At 39.9% G+C, this 19,913-nt stretch overlaps 1 protein-coding gene across 1 annotated transcript in view; it reads right to left on the reverse strand.

Annotated features, from left to right (window-relative positions):
- TTLL5 (tubulin tyrosine ligase like 5) overlaps positions 1 to 19,913 on the reverse strand; it is a 226,136-nt gene that overhangs the window by 102,271 nt on the left and 103,952 nt on the right. Inside the window, exon 29 of the mRNA XM_023537039.1 lies at positions 4,899 to 5,053. Coding sequence (XP_023392807.1) covers positions 4,899 to 5,053 — 155 coding nt within the window. The remainder of the gene's footprint in view (positions 1 to 4,898; positions 5,054 to 19,913) is intronic.

Raw genomic sequence — 19,913 nt, forward strand, 5'->3', positions numbered from 1 at the left:
GTTTCTTCTTCTTCTTCTTCTTCTTTTTTTTTTTTTTCTGAAAAGAAAATTATCATCAAGAACCTATACCAAAACCAGGCACTCTACTGGCTGCTTTCGCATACAATTAAATCTGACAACTACTTAATGAGGTAGGTATTATCATCTGTATTTTAAGCAGATGGGGAAATTGCGTCTCAGAGAAGCAAAATAACTTATCCAACATCACATACTCAGCAAGACAAACCCAGATCTGTCTGACCCTAAAGTCCCTTCTTTTTTCACTACGCCATGCCATCTTCCTAGTAGGAGTTGATGGCCCCCTTTTCTATAAAGTTAACAAACTTTTAAATAAATAGAAGTATTTGAAGGAATAGGTTCAGAATAATTCCCTTAAAAAGGGGCAGAGGATAGAAGCAAAACCTTACCATTTTGGTCATTGAATAATTTTTGCTGAACTTTGAGGCTCTCTTTTAAAACTTTATACACTCCTCTTTTATTTTATTGTGGGAAAAAAGCATAACTTTAAATTTACCATCTTAACCATTTTGTTATTATCCTTATTTATTCTTAACCAACTGTACATTGTTACATGTACAATTGAGTAATGTTAAGTATAGTCACACTATTGTGCAACAGACCTCTAGAACTTCTTCATGTTGCAAAACTCCAACTCTATAGCCACTGAACACTGATTCCTTTCCCCTCCTCCCCCCTAGCCCTTGGCAGCCACCTTTCTATTTTCTGTTTCTATGATTTTGACTACTTTAGATACTTCAGATGAGTGGAATCACACAGTATTTGTGTGTCTGTGACTAACTTATTTCCTTTAATAAAATGCCCTTGAGGTTTAAACCCTCATATACTCTTCTTGATACTTCGAATTGCCTGCATCATAGATTTAAATCTTCGATATATGCCGCCCAACAGTGCTAACCATTCCATGTGTATCTGGCTCTCTCTCCCCACTAGTGATCAAACACAATGTCTTCAGTCTTTTAGACCCTACCCAGCACCTAGCACCCTGCTAAGAACATGAAGATACACCCTGAACAGTAAACTCTGTGAGATCAGGGACCATTCTGTTTCTTTATTGCTATTCCCCAGTATGTAACATAATGCCCGACACATAGAAAAGGAATAGAACATATTTTTAAAAGAAAATAACAAACTCAATATCTCTGAGAATGAAAAGATGGGAAGTCAGAGACTTGACATTGGTAAGAAATAATCTAAAGGAAGGGAGAAGAGTATTAGCTAAGCTAGAATCAGACTCTCTAAAAAACGTATTCCTAAAAATTATGTAAAGCAGGATACTAGACTCTTTATGTTGCTAAAGGATAAGAGGGAAGAGGGACAGGGTGACAGAAATATGGCCCAAATTTCCAAGATTTGGTGTTTCAGTGAACCCCATTCCCCAGCATAGAATTTAAGGTTCTGACGTACAGCCGTTCTCTAGAGTGGGCACCGGCCAGGCTGAGCAGCCCATGCCCATGACGTCTCGCCCTGTCATACAACAAGGAGGAACAAAGTCATGGCTGTGCTTTCAATCTCCCCCACCTTTAATATCGAGGAACAGACAAATCCTCAGGTTGCGTGTGTGAAAAAGCCAGAGATGGATAAAAATAATTCAATGACAAATGCTGGAAAAACATACAAAGGGGCAGAAGCCAGACATTCGTGGGATTCCCTGACAGCTCGATCTACAAGGAAGGGCTGGACTGGAAAAAAACAGGGCCTCAGGTTCCTGCCAAGCCGTCTGAGGCCCTGTCCTTCCCAAATCATTCCAAGCAGCAGCCAAGACTTTACAGTAACCCTTCTAGGTCTCACAAGGAAGATGCGCAGTGAACCCACTGAGCACTCCTCACCTAGAGAGTGCTCCTCCCTGTCCTGGTTCGGGTCCACATGAGGCTGGCAGTAATGAGGAAATGCGTCTGCCTATCAATTCTTAGCCCCTAACAACTCATGTGCCCAGAAAATGGAAAATCAAAAGGCAGCATGAAAAATCGTACCCATCTCATTGGCTAAAGAAAAGCTTAAATACCCAGGTATCAGCATCTAGAAACCGAATACAGCCCCTTTAAGAAAAAAGAGGTCATGAACACTGGGTACCTGCATCCTGGAGGCCCTATTGTATAATTCTAAATTGGCCTTGCTCAGAGGCACACCTCAGGCTTCTAAGCATGTGACTGTATTTGGCCCTGACTACTTTCTCTTCTGGAGAATGGCCTGCAATTAATCTCACTTATTACCTCTGAAAAGTAACAACAGAGGAATGGCTGGCCAAGTCCAACTCCAGAGTGTCTAGGGAACTGCAAGCTACATGGCCAGGCCTCAGACTGTCTGGGCAAGTCGTGGGCTCTTTGCCTTCCTCTCCCACAACAAAGCTCGAACAGGGACTCCAGACAGACCAAAGGAACCGAGGGATTTGAGGAGCTGGGCTGAGCTCACACTGACCCAATGGGAGACGACAGCCCTGAGGCTACATTTGGGATGGTTTCAAAAAGCGGGGGAAGAACAAGGTTGTCTGGTGAAAACTTGTGTGATCCATAAAATTGAGAACAATAGCAACACCACAGGGAAATGAAAAATAACACTATTTGCAGAGTTCTCGTGAGTCACCAGTTTTCATTCCTGTGGCTACCAAGTCACTGAATCCTGATGAAAAGTACAGCCAGCAATGGATTCTCTTTACATCCTGTTACTGTTCACAGGACCATCCCTAGTTTAGTGAGTTACCAGAGTTTATCAGCACCGGACTCCACTGTTGCTATTGTAGAAAACCACGTAAGAGTACCTTTTATTTACTTAGCACCCACTTCCGCGGAGATCAAAGTACTTCAAGGGCAATCTAAAAGCTCTCAAAACAGGCCAGTTTATATGCTTACCTAATGAAAAGATTAAATGAATAGTTTAGGGTCACTTAGTGTCAAAACCAGTAATAAAACTCACATCTCTAAACTACTAATCCCATGTTCATTAAACTTAGTCACCTTACTACTAAGGAACAAGAGACTAAATAATTATCTTCAAAACAGTGACTTACCAATTAAAAACAGAAATCGGGGCATGGTACTGTGTAGAATGCCCGCTGGAGTTCTGGCTGGGGCCCACATCATAGCCAGGTCTGGAAGGACCTCTGAGAATTTTTAGGGCTGCTTCAGAGTAGGTACCTCTGGGAGTTCCACATGGAACTGGAACTCTCAGAACTGAGCATCCAGGCTATCCTGGCAACCAGAGGTTACCTAGGGGCAGAGGAAGATCTCCCAGGGCTACCCTGGACGGGAATGAAACCTACAAATTGGCCCTTAAGCTTAAAGAGTAGGTGAAGAGAGGACTGACATGGGTGCAACAATCCTGGAAAGAGACCAGGGGACTCTGTGGGGGCTGCTCTCTGGTGCCAGTGGCTCTGAAGTTGATTGTATAAAGTGCCGTTCTACCATAGCTCTCGAGCGCAGTCTGGCTGGGGTTAGTCCACCCACAGCGCTGGACTCGAGATCCCGCCTGACTTTGATGGATCCCTCATCTTTCTGTGTCGCAGCACTAACAGGTGCTACACCAAGAGAAGGCTCTATTATTTATTTGAAAAAATGTCCCTCATTCTATCTACAAGCATAACAAATGCTAAAATTCTACTTCGAAAAATGTGAAGTTTTTACATTTTGTTTATAGTATGGAAAACAGCTATAGCTTTGTCATATAGATTATATATCCAAGATTGCAGTGAAAATGTTTTCCATAGAAACAAGGCTCTGATTATAAAATGAAAATAGAATATTTAGAGGATGTCCTGTCTTTAAAAGTCCTGCCTCTTAGTCTTCAGCTATTTGTAATTCTCAACTGAGATGATTCTTTTCACCCTTGACCACAATAATTACTGGTATGAAAGACACCGTAGCAGAGCATGATGCAATGTGTTTATGTTGTTTCCTGGGCATAGTCTCTGCTTCCCACATTGGTTCCTTAAGAAATAATTCTAACATCAACGGGTACTTTAACAACGATTAAGTATTTCCTCCATGCCCAAGTCTTTAGTCACCCCTCCCAACCTCAAGGCAAGTCAGCATACTAAAAGAAGGCTGCCTGGCAAAGGCTGGAAGTGCTGGCAAGGAGGTGGGGACTCAGCGGGACACCTACGGCACAGTTTCTTCATTTGGCGGGAACAATATCTCGGCTGGTCAGAATACTTCACTAGAATAGTCACATTCCTCTCCAGCTCATTTGACTCAGGAACAGATGCAATTAAACCCATATTTAATAGCCACTAAAGCAAGGTGTACTATGGAACCCACTTCTTGCATTTTTTTTCCTAGAGGGAGACTTAAAATATGAATCGAGACTAGAATTCAATACAGTGGTTTCTTTAATTCAGGAGTTGCTTACTTATGGCCTGAATCTCTTTGGATTTTATCCTCTGTCACTTCTCCTGACTACATAAAGGAAATTTCCTTCCCATTTTCCACATGAACATTATCTAATTAAACTCAGGCTGCCTGAGTTTAATTAGATAACCTAGATGAAAACGTAAAAAACAAATACATCCTTCAAAAGAAAAGGGTCCAAAGTTACTGAAACACACTGTAGTAGAAGGTATACAAAAAGAATTGAGACAGAAAATGCCCAAAGTCAATACGTGGCTATAGGCAGGGATTAAACACAGTATAAATTCTTGTTCTTTCTCCCAGAAGTGAAGTTATTGAACTGTATCAGATATTTCCTTTCCATTTGATTTGGCCGCAAACCACCTTATAAGTAAAATGGGGTCCTATATTCAAGTACCACAGGATTAGAACAGGTGGGGGTAGGCACCTGTCTTATCAGTGTCTGTGCAGGGAGCTCAAGGTGGGAATGGCTTGCTTAGGACCCGGACCGGCCATCCCTGTGTGACCCAAACGCTAGCTCCATAGCCTTTCACATACCTGCTTCCAGGAGGGGTGGAGTGGCTCTCGGGAGCTTGGGGGTCTGACTGTATGGACCATGTCGGGCCGCTAGGACTGAAGACAGGCCGAAGGGTGGGGGGAGTTGAAGCACTGCTTCTATTTATGACGCCACTTGCCAAATTCAGGTTTGTTACCTAGAAATGAAGTGAGGGAAATAACCTGATTTTACAGAGTTTTAGAAAAGTATCATTAAAAACATATGGGAAAAATCAAGTTAAGTCCAAGAGATGCTGACTCATCTGAGCTGAAACAGTGGCTGTGACAAAGGCACCCATTAAAGGCTGGCTTCTGTGCACATCGAAGAGCAGAAGTGAGGGTGGATAGTGTCAATATAAGTTAACGAGTATTTATTTTGCTCCTACTATGTGCAAAGCATTATACTGTCCTAGGTGTTGTAAAATACAAAGATGAATAACAAAAATAGCAAGAATTTACTACGTATTTACTCTGTGCCAGGCAAGGTTCTAAGAAATTAGGAAAACTACTGAGCCTTTCTGGCTCTTGTTTCCTCATCTGAAAGTTCTAAATGCTAAATATATTTTAGTTATAAATAATGATAGTTATTATAATATACAAAGAACTCAACTGATTTAAAAGAAAAAAGATGCTGCACGGTCGCTAGAAAAAGGGCACTGACTTCAATAAACAATTTATAAAGAAGGAATATTATTAGCCAATTAAACATTTAAAACTAGCCAATTCCATTAGCAATCAAAAAAATGCAAATTACAACATACCACTTTTGCATGTTACATTGGTATACCATAATAAAAAACATAGCACCTAATAACTGTAAGGGGTGACAGGTATTTATATTACTTATGTGACTATAAATTGGTAGAGTCTTTCTAGAAATAAATGTGGTGATATATTATTTAAGGTATTATTAAAATATTTGTATACTTTGATGCTACAATCTAACTTGTAGGAACTATGCTGAAAAACAATTCATATGATTAATGATGGTGACTATTATAATAGTGGGTACTATTTAAAAGAACTTACAATGTGTCAAGCTCTGCGTACATGAATGACTACATTATATGCATCTCATTTAAATTGTCATAATTCTGAAGGTAAGTACTATTATAATTTCCATTTTACAAAGAAGGAAACTGAAGCCCAGAAATGCACTGAGGCCTTGGAATAAATGGCAGAACTAGGATCTGAACCATGATCTTTGGTTCTCCAATGCCCGTGCTCTTACTCATTACACTATATTATAAAAAGTGTTTGGAAACAAGCATTGATTTTAATACTGAAAAAGGAGATCTAAATGGTTAACAGTATTGTTCAACAAATTTTTCTCTTCCACATAAAGGAAATATTAGGTACCCATCAGAATTTTTTGAAAAATACTTAATGACACAGAAACATGCATATTTCAAGTTACAAAAATCACAGTATGAAACTATGTATAAAGCAGATCCAAATTTCCTTAAACATATACACACAGATACACACTTATAAAGGACTAGAAATAAAAATCCAAAACATAAATGGCATCTATTTGAATGGTGACTTATCTTCTCCCTTACACTTAACCTTATTTTCCAAAATTCCTATACTAGGCATGTTAATACCTTTATAATCCAAAAGAAAAATTTTAAGTTATGAAAAATACAGAAGAGAGGTGATAAGCTTAAAATGTGGGTAGTAAGAGTGGAATCAAAAAAAAAAAAAGAAAAGAAAAGATAATTTGAGAAGCATTTCAAAATCAGATGCACAGGGGATGCTGAAAAGAGGGAGGACATGAAGCTGACTAGAGGATATTGAGCATAAGACACTAGAGAATAGTGATGTAAGATGTAAATTTCAAGAAAAAGTATTCTTCTATAAAATGTCCTAAGAATGTAATAATTTTGACATTTACAAACAGAAGAATTCTGGATTTTAAAAAAATCTGAAAATTCTGAAACAAAAAAAGTCATTTTTAGCAACAGTATAAGTGCTTCATTCCTAGTTATAGAATTCAATAAGTAAAAATATCCTAGGATCATGTCCTCACACTAAACGACCCAAATATTTTTATTGGGAAGAATGCCATTTTCTATAGGTTGAGAATGATTTCTGGTGTCTGCAGAGGTTGAGGTCTGGGACATTCAGGCTGTACCCTCCAATGTGGAACCACCTTCAGAAGTCTCAGGAGCCAAACTTGACTTGTCATTCGACCCCCTTCTGCTGCTACCAGGGGGAGAAGACACGCGCTGCCTAAAGGATGGGGAAGATATGGGGCAGATTATGGCAGTATTCTCTGGCCCCTGGTGCCTTTGAAGAGCTCTGCCTTCTTCCTGCACCCCAGAAGCAACCTAGGTCAGGTTCTCAGACAAGCACACAGACTCCATAGGACTGAACTCACTCCTGCCCCACAATGAGCCCTTCTCTTCCCATCCCGATTCCTGGCCTTAAACATCAGGCCTTTCAAATCAGACATGAGCTTGCAGCTTGTTAAAATACTACAAAGTGAGAAAGGTCTGCATGATAGCTAACAGCTTCTCCAACTACTACCTCAACCAGTTGTGCCAAAAACTGAATTAAAAAAGCTTATTAATAATTTATAGTGAAACAGCAATAAAATAAGCAAAATGTACATGCTTAGCATGTTTAGTATAAATTGTATAGTTTGGAGATTAGTGACTAAGAAGGAGAAGAGAAATCTTCTCTTTTGGCAAGGCTGCCCCTAAAATAAACATCACATTTTCATCATAATAGCTAACAGTTACTCAATGCTCACTATGTGCCTGTACTAGATGTCCTTGTATTATCTTGACATGCATTATCTCTTTTAACCCCGAGTAAGCCCTTTGAAGTAGAATCTATTGTTACCTCATTTTACAAAAGAGGAAACTAAAATTGAGAGAGGGTAAACAATTAGATAAGGTCACATAACTACTAAGTGGCAGGGCTAAGATTAGCAGAGAATGTTCTCCAAGTGCATGTCGTATAAGTTTTCCAAATAATATGGTTTAACATTTGAGTCCTTAACAGCAGTAGTGTCAGGCCTTTTAAGTGAGATTTTATATCTCACTCTTTACCCACTACTCACGGAGGTAGATACTGTTATACTCCCTTTCAAAGATGGAGAAATTAAGGCTGAGAGGTTATGATAAGTAATTTGCTCAAGGTCACCTAAGAGTTACAGAACTGGTACCCTTATTTTAAAATCCATTTTCCAGTTTTGAAACTAGCAGGGAAATATTCCTAGTTACCCTTAATTATTAGAGATTTTTGAAAATATCATCAGATACAAACTTTAAATTCTGAAAACATAAAAGGATAACTTACACCAAACTATCCCAGCTTTTCCTTCTTTCCTGTAAACTTTATTTTCCACTTGGTACCCTTCACCAGAGAATATTAAAGAAGCAAAACAAAGAGAAATCATTCTCGATCAGTTTTGTTTCTTAGCAGGTACAGTAAATGTGGCATGAACACAAAAATGATTTTGGACACTTGGTGGGGTTTTTCTGTAATATCCATTCCTTATTTCATAGATAGATAAACCAAGAATTGGTAGCTATTGTGATTTCCTTCAACACAAAAGCGAAGATTCATTATTAATTTATTTTAAGAAATAGCAAAAGTGACCACTATTTAAATGAGAGATAAGAGATAAAAAAAACTTTCAAAGTTTCTCATCTTTCTTTCCAAAGGATTCTTGCTAAACAAACAAACAAACAAACAAACCAATCAATCTGTCTCTATTAATAATAACCTGCCCCTCTAAACAGTCTGTTCTCACTTCTGTGATTTTGTCTTGGAGACATTCAGCACCTATGTCACAATTAACCCCATGTCATCCAGCTCTGTCTTTCTAGGATATACATTGCTAATAAATAATCAAACAATTTGGGGCTCACTTAGATATGGCCTCTGAATCTTCTTTACGCAGTCCTTCAGATAAGCCATAGTCAATCCATCAGAAATGACAAGGGAGATAAAATTGTTTTGAACCTCTGTTCTAGAACAGTGCTATCTAATAAAAAGTATTGTGATAATGGAAATATCCTATAATCTGCACTGTCCAATACAGTAGCCACTAGGCACATAGGGCTATGATGTATGTGAAATGTGGCTGGTTTGACTGAGAAATTGGATTTTAAATTTTACATAACTTAAAAAGCCACATGTGACTAGTACCTACCTTACCAGACAACACAGCTCGAGAGCTTCAACCAGATCTGGATGAATCCTATGTGTACAGATCTATGCCCAGCTAAAGTTTGGTCCAAGCAAATTATCTCTAGATTAAACGAATTAAGAAAGCCTTTGGTCCTTCCTTTTAGCTTCCCAGGATGGGCAGAATGAGTCACTGAACTAAAATGGACCCAAGTTATCAGTTTTAACCCGAGAAGCACCTTGTCTTGACTAGGGAAGACTGAAGAGCAGGGCAAATCTCCTAGCACTGACCAGACCTTAACAACCTCTATAAGCCAATTAGGGTTCACATCTGGAGGAGTTTCTTCCTTAACAGCACAGAAGGATGATGAATATGGCCATCACTAGGTGACATCATCTTCTCTATCCATCTATATTTCTCTAGGTAACATAATAAAACCAACTTTGATCAGATGAAGAGTAAGTGGAAAATGGCACTTATATATACCCGATTTGCAATGATGATTAAAATTCCACTGCTAAAGCATTTTAAAGAAGGATAGGCTTACAGCACATAAACACAGCACCAGTCACAAAATAGGTGGCTCATCATTTTTGTTAAAAGTATGAGGCTATTCAAGTGGATGTGTAGCCACTGGGCCAGTTAGCTTCTCTGGGCTAATAATTGCAGTCTATACTGTTAAATCTAGGCTGTCCAACTCATGAATTCATGGCTTCAGTTACAAAGGGGTCTGGAAGGTAGATGAGATAACTTTTAACTAAAACCCATTTGAATTACTGAAACTATGACTCAAAGGACATACCTTACTGATAAGTGAATATCAACACCTTACTGTGCAAAAGACAGTACACACATATAAGAACCCTACAAGTCTGTGTTTGCATCTCTAAAATGTTCTACCATAATAAATTTTTATGCAGATATGAAACTTTTCAGGTTCACTACAATAACAGTAATAATAACAACCAATACGTATTAGCACTAATGATGGCTAAACTTAATACACAGTTTTTGCCAAGCATTGCTCTAAGCTATATATGCTCATTTAATCTTCAAGACAATTCTGTAGATGGGGAAATTGAAGTTGAGAGGTAAAATAAATTGCTCAAGAACACATAACTGTTACATGTCGGTTCCTAGTTTCAATTTCTGGTCTGCTTGATGCAAAATCTCCCATACCTTCTAGTTTTAACCACTGTGTTACTCCCAGTGCCATGTACCATTGGGCCTGGAACCAATAATTCCATCTGTGGACCAGCAGCGTCTGCACTACCGGGAAGCTTGCTAAAAATGCTAATTCTCCACCCAGCTTCAGTCCCAGTGAACCAAAACCTGTATTTGACAAGATCCACGGGTCATTCACGTGCACCTTAATGTTTGAGAAGCACTTGATCTAGGGTATGGGGGAAAGAGAGAACAGGAAAGAGGAACCATTCGTTCAATGATTCTCCTTCATAAAGCTCAAAGGATCTTCCAAAAACCAGCAGAAATGCCCTGATGGGATGAGGAGCAAGATATAAAACAACCGAAGGGAAGGAGTAGAGAAAGTAATTTTATGGGGGAACTTTAAGGTTTTACTATTCCTCAATGTTGTTTGGATGCTCAAACATTAATGAGTAATCGTCTAATATGCCAAGGATACAAAAGTAGATAAAACAGTTTAGAACAAGTTTCAAAATATTCCAAGTCTACTTGTTATGCTGCCATGAGAAACAGTGGTCATTAAAAATAAACCAAGGCATTTAAGCCTAAAAAACAATGAGCTTGTTAAATACTCTTCCACCCCTGCCTTTCTCTAGCTGGTTAGCTAAGTGAATGATTGCCTGTGGGAAAATCCAGTCACGGGATCCCATCATGACGGAAGACTTAGGCAGATGTTTCACTCCTTGCGGTCCACCCCTCTTCTTCCTCTGCTCCCGCTCTCCTGGAGCAGCTTATCCAGAGGTTCCACTCCTATTCCCTTCTTCATGGCCATTGCCACGATGACCTCAGTGCATTTTTTCTTTTAATACCAAAACACTGTTTATTTTAGAGCCAGCCTTCCGCATAAGGCAGGTGAGCAAATATCTGAATGTGTGGGGTAGGGACACATTGCACGCATTCCATCTAGACAGGTGTTTAAATTACAGCGGGAATAAATACAGGTGATGGATTGAAAAGTGGGTAGGAGGAACACAGAGGGAGCCAATTTCCGGTGGCTGGCCCGCCCCAGTGTTATTGCTTATTACTGCTGTCGGCTAAGATCAGTGCTGCCGCCAGTGCTATAATTGAAGTATGATGGAATTGCCCTGATAGCTTCTCAGAATATACCCACCACCCCCCCAAGTGCATAACCTTTCGGTATCCAAAGAAGATCTGAGGCCAGATCTAACTAGATCACTGTTGCTGTGATCTGTTTTGGGGGAGGAGGTAGCTCCTAGCTGGAAACAAAAAGCATAAGTAATGCAAAGACACATAAGGAAGAATGTCTGAGAAACACAAAATAGTCTAATGTGGCTAAAGCTTAGAGCAACAGAAGACAGAACAGATTAACAGCCTGGGGAGGTCTTCAAATACCAGACTGAAGATTCTGTTCTTGGTCTACTAGACAACAGAAAGCTTGCCCAAGGGTTCTGACTGAGTAGTGCTGTATCAGAACTGTGGTGCAGGTAGGTAAATCTAGTGCTGTTTTGTGGGGTTGGTTAAAAGGGGCTAATAAGGAGAATACAAAGTGAGAATAACAGCAGTCTGGTGAGAGCAATAAGGCTGGGGTGCAGGACATACTACTGCTGGTCTCCCTTCATTTCCCTCCTAGGCTAAGGAAGAGTGCTGGGCCTTAGAACTAGAGAACTACATTTGTAATCTGATGATAAAAGCTCTTGAGTTCATGTGTTCTTTGTTCATATTTTCTTTTTGGATCGGTCCTCTTCTGCATTACATTTTACATGCAGCTGGTAAGGCAAGACGGCGCTGTCTGCCATTAAAGAAGGAAGGTCAAAGAGTGGGCATCTGAGGCCAGCTTTGTTCTAGGGCCGTACGAGAAAATGTACCTTTCTTAGATTTATCCTTCCATGCCTCTTTTCAACACTAAAATGGTTTGAGGAACAATATTAGGGGGTGGGTCTGGGAGGAAGGTACCCAGGAGGAGAACGAGATGGCTTCAGTCTAGGCCTTAATCCTGGTGGGCAAAAGAAGATATTGGATCGATCATACATTGTCTAGCACAAGTCACCAAAGCTCAGGACTCCTCAGGAGTTTGGGTCCAAAAATCTCATAGTAATTAAGAGGAGGCTTCCACCTGGAGGATCCCTTTGGGCACCCTTCTCCTGAAAGTCAAGTTAGTGACTGTGAAATCCTGGATTCCACCCACAGTCCTCTCTGAATTAGTGCAGCGGTCCCCAACCTTTTTGGTACCAGGGACCAGTGCTCCTATGAGAATCTAATGCCTGCTCATCTGAGGTGGAGCTGAGGCGGTGATGCTAGCACTGAGGAGCACCTGCAAATACAGATGAAGCTTCCCTCTCCCGCCGCTCACCTTCTGCTGTGCAGCCTGGTTCCTAACAGGCCACAGACCTATACCGGTCCACAGCCCAGGGTTGGGGACCCCAGAATTTGTGTTTAATGGCCATGTATACAGTAACTTCCAGCTCCACCAAGGAACAACAAAACCAAACACAGTAACATTTAAATATGGTGAGATTTTAGTAGATACTTGAAAAAACAATATGTGAGCTCTGAAGTCCTCCACTAGTTCAATCATTAACGAAGTATCTGCCTCTGTATACGCATATGCCATCGGTCCCTTAGGGACAAGGCACTTGTCACTCACGGCAGACCACAGAATTCTACATTTCTATAAATATGACCTGTTTAAAAATGTAGGGGCAAAAATTTTCCTCTGACCAGGGCTTGCAGATTGTCACATGACTTTACCTTTCTTAACACAGTAGCAAGGTTTATCATTGGCTGCTTGGGGGAAACACAACATGTATCTACAGCTACGCCAGGAGAGGCAGGGATTACCCCTAACCTGCAACCAGAAAAACCAGAAGTTTATCTGGTGTTTTACCCAGTCATCCTGGAAGGTCCTTCAAAGTACATCAGCACAACAGGATCCTGAAATCTTGTTGCTACCACCTTGCTCTTTACTTCCCAATGTCAAGTTTATTTCTCATAGACGAGCTCCCTCAGCTATAAAGCATCCTTAAAATTAAACTACTTTAGAATCACAGCAGTAGAGTTGAGAGAGCTTCATGCCATATTTTATATTGTATTATAATTGCAGGTCTATTTGACTATCTCACTCCACAAATTACATGCTTCTTTAGGACAGGCACTAACTATATCTTACTTGCTGCTGTATCCCCAGAGCTTACCCAAGGAGGCACAAAAGCATTTATACAGAAAAGGAAGTGGGTCTCATCTATCCCCAAACACATACAAACACATCTGCACACATACTCCCTGTCTCCAGCTAGCGGTTAGTTTTACCAGCGAGTAGAAAAGTGATTAATGTCACGAGAAAGGCTAGCAAGAAAATAAAAGTTTCCAAATTATCTCTTTTTGCATAAACCACAAGGGAGGGACTGTTTTGGAATTAGGAGAAATAAAATAATCAGTGACTATCGTGAAAGATAAGTGTTGGTCTTGCTACTATGCTGAATAATTTTAGAGATGATTTCTGCCTGGTCTTGAAGCCTTGGGCAAGGTTCTCAAATGGGTGAAATAATAGCTTTGACACAGAATGTGTATACTGTATTAGTTTCTTCTTGGCACTGAAACTGCATTTGAGATTCGTTTAGTGAAACTCACATTCACTAAAGCTGTTGGCAAATCTCATGTATCTTATTTATCACAAGGGAGACAGAAATTCAACATTAAAAATTAATTCATAATAGCTTAACACATGAGCAAATCGGTGGCACAGCATTCCCAAAGCAGCTTACAATCTTGGCATAGCTCAATTTCCTCTTTCTAGCAATAAAAATCTTAGATAATTCTTGTCTGATGAGGTCTAGAGATGGGGTTTTAAAAGATTATTTCGTTAATTCAACAAATATTTATTGGACACCTTCTACGTGCGTGGCACTCTTTTGAGCACTGAGGACAGAACAATGAAAAAAAAGTCCTTGCCTTCATCGAGAGGACCTTTATATATCATGTGAAGTGAAGATGATCACGAAGTTGGTATGATCATTTTTGGTAATTTATGGATATTAATGGCCATATGCTACCTAAAAGTTTTCAGAGGTTCTTGGGCATCAAGAAGAAGCCTAGTTAGGGGAACTTCTATAAACTGTTTGAAATTAATGCACGTTTCTAAGTTTGAGTGCACATTTTTTTTTTTTTTCAAGAGAAAGAACATAGCTTTCACTCAATTCTCAAAGGGCTCTCTGACTCCAGAAAGGTTAATAATCACTCAGACTGATATGAAGATAAATTTGTTTAAATCTACATTCATACTGTTCTCAGAACTACATCAATATTATCTTGAGAATACCGTTCTCTGTGTCGTTCATATACAAAGGCCCATCAGAATACGACTGGATCAGCTGAGCATGTCACAGAAACTGTCATTCTCCCTGACCATGGGGCTCTCAAAAGAATGATTCCGAATGGAGAAATGCTGTGGCGAGTTCCTCCTGACTTTAGCCTATGTTACTAGGATAAAAGGTAATCCCTGACTAGGAAGCATGAGCGTTTTCCTCAGGATAAAAGAAAAGAAAAACCATAAGTGCCAGATCTGTACATATTAAACAATTCTGACCACTGGAGAAATATTAGAGAACATCTTCAATCAAGAATATGAAAAGAATCATCCTTGAACAGTTATATTTTAAACACTCCTCCAAGAGCACTCCATGAGCATTTATTAAATCGTTAGTTACAACAGCCAATGTTTTAAGTCACAACAATCAACATGTTCTAAGGTAGCTTCGATTCCTGTATCAATTCCTGAATGCTAATAAATGAACCTCAAGAAATTTATATTCTAATGATCAGGAGATAAGAGTTATAATATTAATCAAATTTTAAGACGGCTTAGGACAAACGGAATCTCTGCAGTTCCTGATATATTAACACTAAGTTCTCCTCAACACCTTCCCTCAGTTGAGCTTTGTCATTTACATAATATACATAAAGACGTTTAGTGTTCCAAAATCCAGAAGGAGTTCCAAATCAAGATTTGTCAAAAGCATTCCTGGGAAACCCTACAAAAATAGCAAAACCCCTCTCTAGTGTTTCTAATTTGTACAATGTTTTGTGAAAAAAAAAAAAAAAATGGACATGGTCCCCCTTTTCAATCAAGTATCTTACTGAATCAGCACATTTATTGAGTACTACCCTTGAATCAGGTTCTGAGGCAGCAAAGGAAAATGCCCTCAAAGGGCTCACTGTCTATAAAGGGAGAAAGCTATCTGGACATACACAGTGTGGTGAGTGAAATGGCATGCAGATGAGTGAAGTGGCACCTATGTTGAGCCTGGATAGATGATAAGATTAGACATGGTAACTGGGAAACATTTCCCATGAGAAGACAGCATAACATGAGGCATAGAGACCGACAGAAATTCTGGCTGAACTGCACAAATACATATGTGATGGGAGGGAGACAAGATGAAGAAGTAGCCTGGAGCCAGATTCTAAATAAAGGCTCTGAATAACATTTAATAGCTTGGGCTTCACATTGTAGATAACAGGAAGCCCCTTCGAGATTCTTGGGCAGAGTATTATTATCGGACTTGTGATTTAGAACGATTCCTTTTGAGCAAAGACTAGGGTGAATAAGAGGAGACTGGCTGGGAGACCATTTAGGAGGTAATTGCAGCTGTCCAGTTGAGAGATAATTAAGGCCTTGAGCAGGATGGTAGATATGAAAGTGAAACAGAGAAGGTATGTATCAGAGATATTACAGAGTCAGAATCAACAAGACATGGCAACTGCCTGGACATATAGAGAATAAGGAAATGAAGAGAGACAATGATAAATCAAGGCTCCATATCTAAACTCAGGAGAATGGCAGTGTCCTAATACAGAGACAAAAAAAAAAAAGGGACAAGAACAAATAGGTTTCAGAAATGTTGAATACTTTTTGAATATTTTCAAAGTATGTTTAAATATGTTGAATATCTTAGATGCTGATAATACTGTTACGTGGAAATGTCCAGTAGGCAGCTGGAAATTTGGACTTGGCAGTCAAAAAAGAGGTTCGAACTAAACATGCACATTTGGGAGAAATCCACAGCCCAATACCAGATGAAGCTATGAGAAGAGAAACTACAGAGAGAGGAAAATGTTCTCTTGTGCCCTGGAATTCGGAGATATGCTAGAAGATACTGGTGAAGAACAGAGAGCAGATGCCCAGACATCATCCCACCTTCTTCAGTCAGAGAGACCCTGCTACTGACACAGAGATTCTCCAGTGCCAGTTTTTATATCTGAGGTCTATATACAGGTGGCTTTCAAAAAAAATGTTGAAAACAAAATCTAATTTTTACGGGGAAGAGGAGGAAGAAATGAGCGCTCAGTGAAATTACTGAAGGATTGGAGAAGCTAAGTTTCCAGGTAGGAGGTGATCAATAATAGTGTCACATGCTAAAAGAGAATGATGATTAAAATTAGGTGACTGAAGCTGACGATTTCAAGGTCATCTGACCTTTGAAAGAGAATTGGACGAAATGGTAAGAGATAAAGTTAGACTAGAAGAGTAAGTGTATGTGCATGTGTGTAGGGGAGGACTGAGGATATCAAGGGTGTGTTACTTCAAAAGAAGTTTGGCGGTACAGGGAGGACAAGAGCTTAAGCGGGTGGCAGGGCTAAACGGTTATTTTAGAATATGAGACCATTCAGTAGGCCAAGGAACTAAGGAAAATTGGGGGCTTAAAGCCTCAAGAAACACAGAAGAGCTAGAGAATTAAATAAGATCAACAGGAGCTATGTCCTAGAGCAGAGAGGCACAAGGATCCAGGAGAAGTAGTCTTGATACTAAAATTTCTCCATCTTGGAAATCAAGGCACAAGGAGGTTAAGTGACTTGCTCAAGGTCTCACTGACTCAATAACATCTGCTTTTTCCATTTACCCTTTCTGTTTCTGGAAATGGAGAAAAATTATACAATACAAAGAAGTACAACTTTTTCTGCCCAGAAAGAACACGGAACCAAAGGATCTAGAGCACAATGTACAGCAGTTCAAATGTGTCCAGATAAGCTAAGGAGCCAGGAAGAAAGTCTCCAGTGCCAAATGCCTAAGCTTGTGATAAATTGAGTGACATCTGCCTGGATTCTAGAGAACATTAGCAACCACGTCAGAAATTTAGCTCTTTCTATGTCAATTTCACCTTCAAATTGAAATTTTTGAAATTGAGGAATTCAAGTCTACTGTGGACCTTGAAGAAATCAGCATGACTACAATGGCAGCTGCTGCAGCAGAAGAAATAAAAAAGAATTCCTGTGTGAATTCTTTGAATTCATATGAATGAGTGAGAGTGAATGAGTAATTGGTGTGAACTAAACATTCTATACCTAAGCATCTCCTCTCAGAGGACTAGGCAGGAAAGTATCAGGGTAAGGAGCAAAAAAATGAAAGAAATTGAATGATTTTCTTTTCTACTCTTCATCTAAATGAAAAATGTGAGAAGCAAAAACTGTCTCCTCCCTCCTATGTATCTGTCAGCACATTTCCAGGAGGCCTGGCCACATCCAGGGCACTGGCTGGCTGGGGAACAGAGACTGACAGAGCACATTCGTTGGAGCTGGAGCCTCGCCTGGGTGGTCTGCTCTTATCCCTTTGATTAAACTCCCAGGCTGGAAGAGCTGGAGCTGCTCCTAATGATAGCTGGGTCCTGAAACCTCACACTCGCCTGCACGGAGAGGGCCAGTGCTCCCGCTGGTTCCCTGCCTCCCACTCTTCACCGCAGAGCTGGGCTAATTCGGCACATTCTTCTGTTCACTAACAGCAGTGACCACAAAGGGCTATGTCTGCACAGAGTGCTGAAGTTGTAAGGAACACCTCTCCCAGCACTGAGTGACGAGGACATAGTGAGATTTCACACTGAAACTCTACTCTAGCACCATCAGCTACCAGTCCTCGCCCCGCCCACCAAAGGCAAAAGATGCTTCTGGAAAATCTTGCTTTCAAGGATGTACATATTGATTTCCAAAGGGTCCCATTCTCAAAAGATAATGAGCCTCTCATGTGCCAAGGGAAAGACCTAAATCTGACCTGCTCTCTGCTCAGATTTATAAAGTATTTGTTAAGAACATGTAACTCTTCTTATTTCAAGCATACTTGTGCTTGTTAAGAACATGTTAAGAACATGTATGCTTCTTATTTCAAGCATACTTGTGCTGGCACAAATATTTCTGAAGTGGCCACTGTGGCCACTTCATGTGGCAGGTAAAGTTTGACATCCTTATGTGTTCTAGGCTATAAATGAATGCAGCAGAATACAGCAGAAGTAGTAGAAGCAATGACAAGGTAAATGAGGTTCTGTTTTTAGCCATACAAATTCATAAGAATCTAGCCTCTAATGTAAATTTAATCAAATGTCTGGGTTGCTAGAGTACTTTCTTTACTTTTGGTTAGTTCATTGTTCCACAGCATCTTCACCAATAAGCAGGGCAGAAAAAGGGGCAACACTGCCTCATTCTCCAGTCCATCCTCCTCCCATCTACCTGAGTGATGCAGCTAAAAGGCAAAGTCAATTGTGTCTCTGTGGCTCCCTGTTATCTCTGAAATGAAGGGTGAGTTCCTGCACGGGGCATTCAAAGCCCTGTCTTCCTGTCTGGCTTCCACCTTAACTGCTCCACTAACCAGCTTGCTGTTTCCTCACATACACCCATGCTAGCTTTAACTCTGGAGCCTGCCCCTACTCTTCTCCTGCAACCCACCTGCCTACCTTTAATGTTGAGCTTAGGTGCAATGTCTTCCAAGAAGGCTGCTTTGGACTTCTTCCCAGACCCACTCACAGGCTGGGATACCTTTTGGTGGTTCTGTAACTCCCTAGAAATGTCTCTGTTATACATATTCCATGCTGGTATTATCATATGTTTATGTGGCTGTCACCCTTACCAGACTGTGAGTTATTTCATGCCAAGGAATAAGCTGTCTGTCATGCCCATGGCTTAATACCCAAGCCTGAAACACTCTTAAGAGCTTAATGAACATGGAAGCAACCGAAGTGTCCTACAACAGATGACTGGATAAAGAAGCTGTGGTACATATATACAATGGTATATTACTCAGCCGTAAGAAGAGATGAAATACTGCCATCTGTGACATCATGGATGGACCGCAAGATAATCATGCTAAGTGAAATAAGCCAGACTGAAAAAGTTTAAAATCACATATCACTTACATGTGGGATATAAACCTAAAAGCAACAAATGAACAGGACAAACAGACTCAGAAACATGGACAATGGACTAGTGGTTACTAGAGGGTATGGGGTGGAGAAAGGGGGGAGGGGGGAGGCAAATGGGGTAAAAGGAGTCAAATATGTGCTGACAGAAAGAAATCTAATGATGAGAGGTGAACACACAGTGTAAATATATATATGCCTTACTGTTAAAGTATACAGCTGAAACTTACTGGATTTCATTAACCGATGTCACTATTAAAAAAAATAATTAATTAATAAAAAGAGCTTAATGAAACACTTTTGAATGAATAAAAAAACCCATATGAATAAAAAGTTCTTATAGAGAATGCCACTAAAAACTTTAATGGGTTAAGTAGCTGAAATTGTAGACAAAATAAAATGATTTTTGATAAATACCCAAGGATTTCAATTTTTAATACCTATCTTCTAAAATAGCACAATTTAAAATCAGCTTTCCTTATTTTGTAGGTCTCTTAACACCTTGTTCAGAAAAGCAGTGTAAAGATATATCAG

The sequence above is a fragment of the Pteropus vampyrus genome, unplaced genomic scaffold (assembly GCF_000151845.1).
Source record: "Pteropus vampyrus isolate Shadow unplaced genomic scaffold, Pvam_2.0 Scaffold177, whole genome shotgun sequence".
Lineage (NCBI taxonomy): Eukaryota > Metazoa > Chordata > Mammalia > Chiroptera > Pteropodidae > Pteropus > Pteropus vampyrus.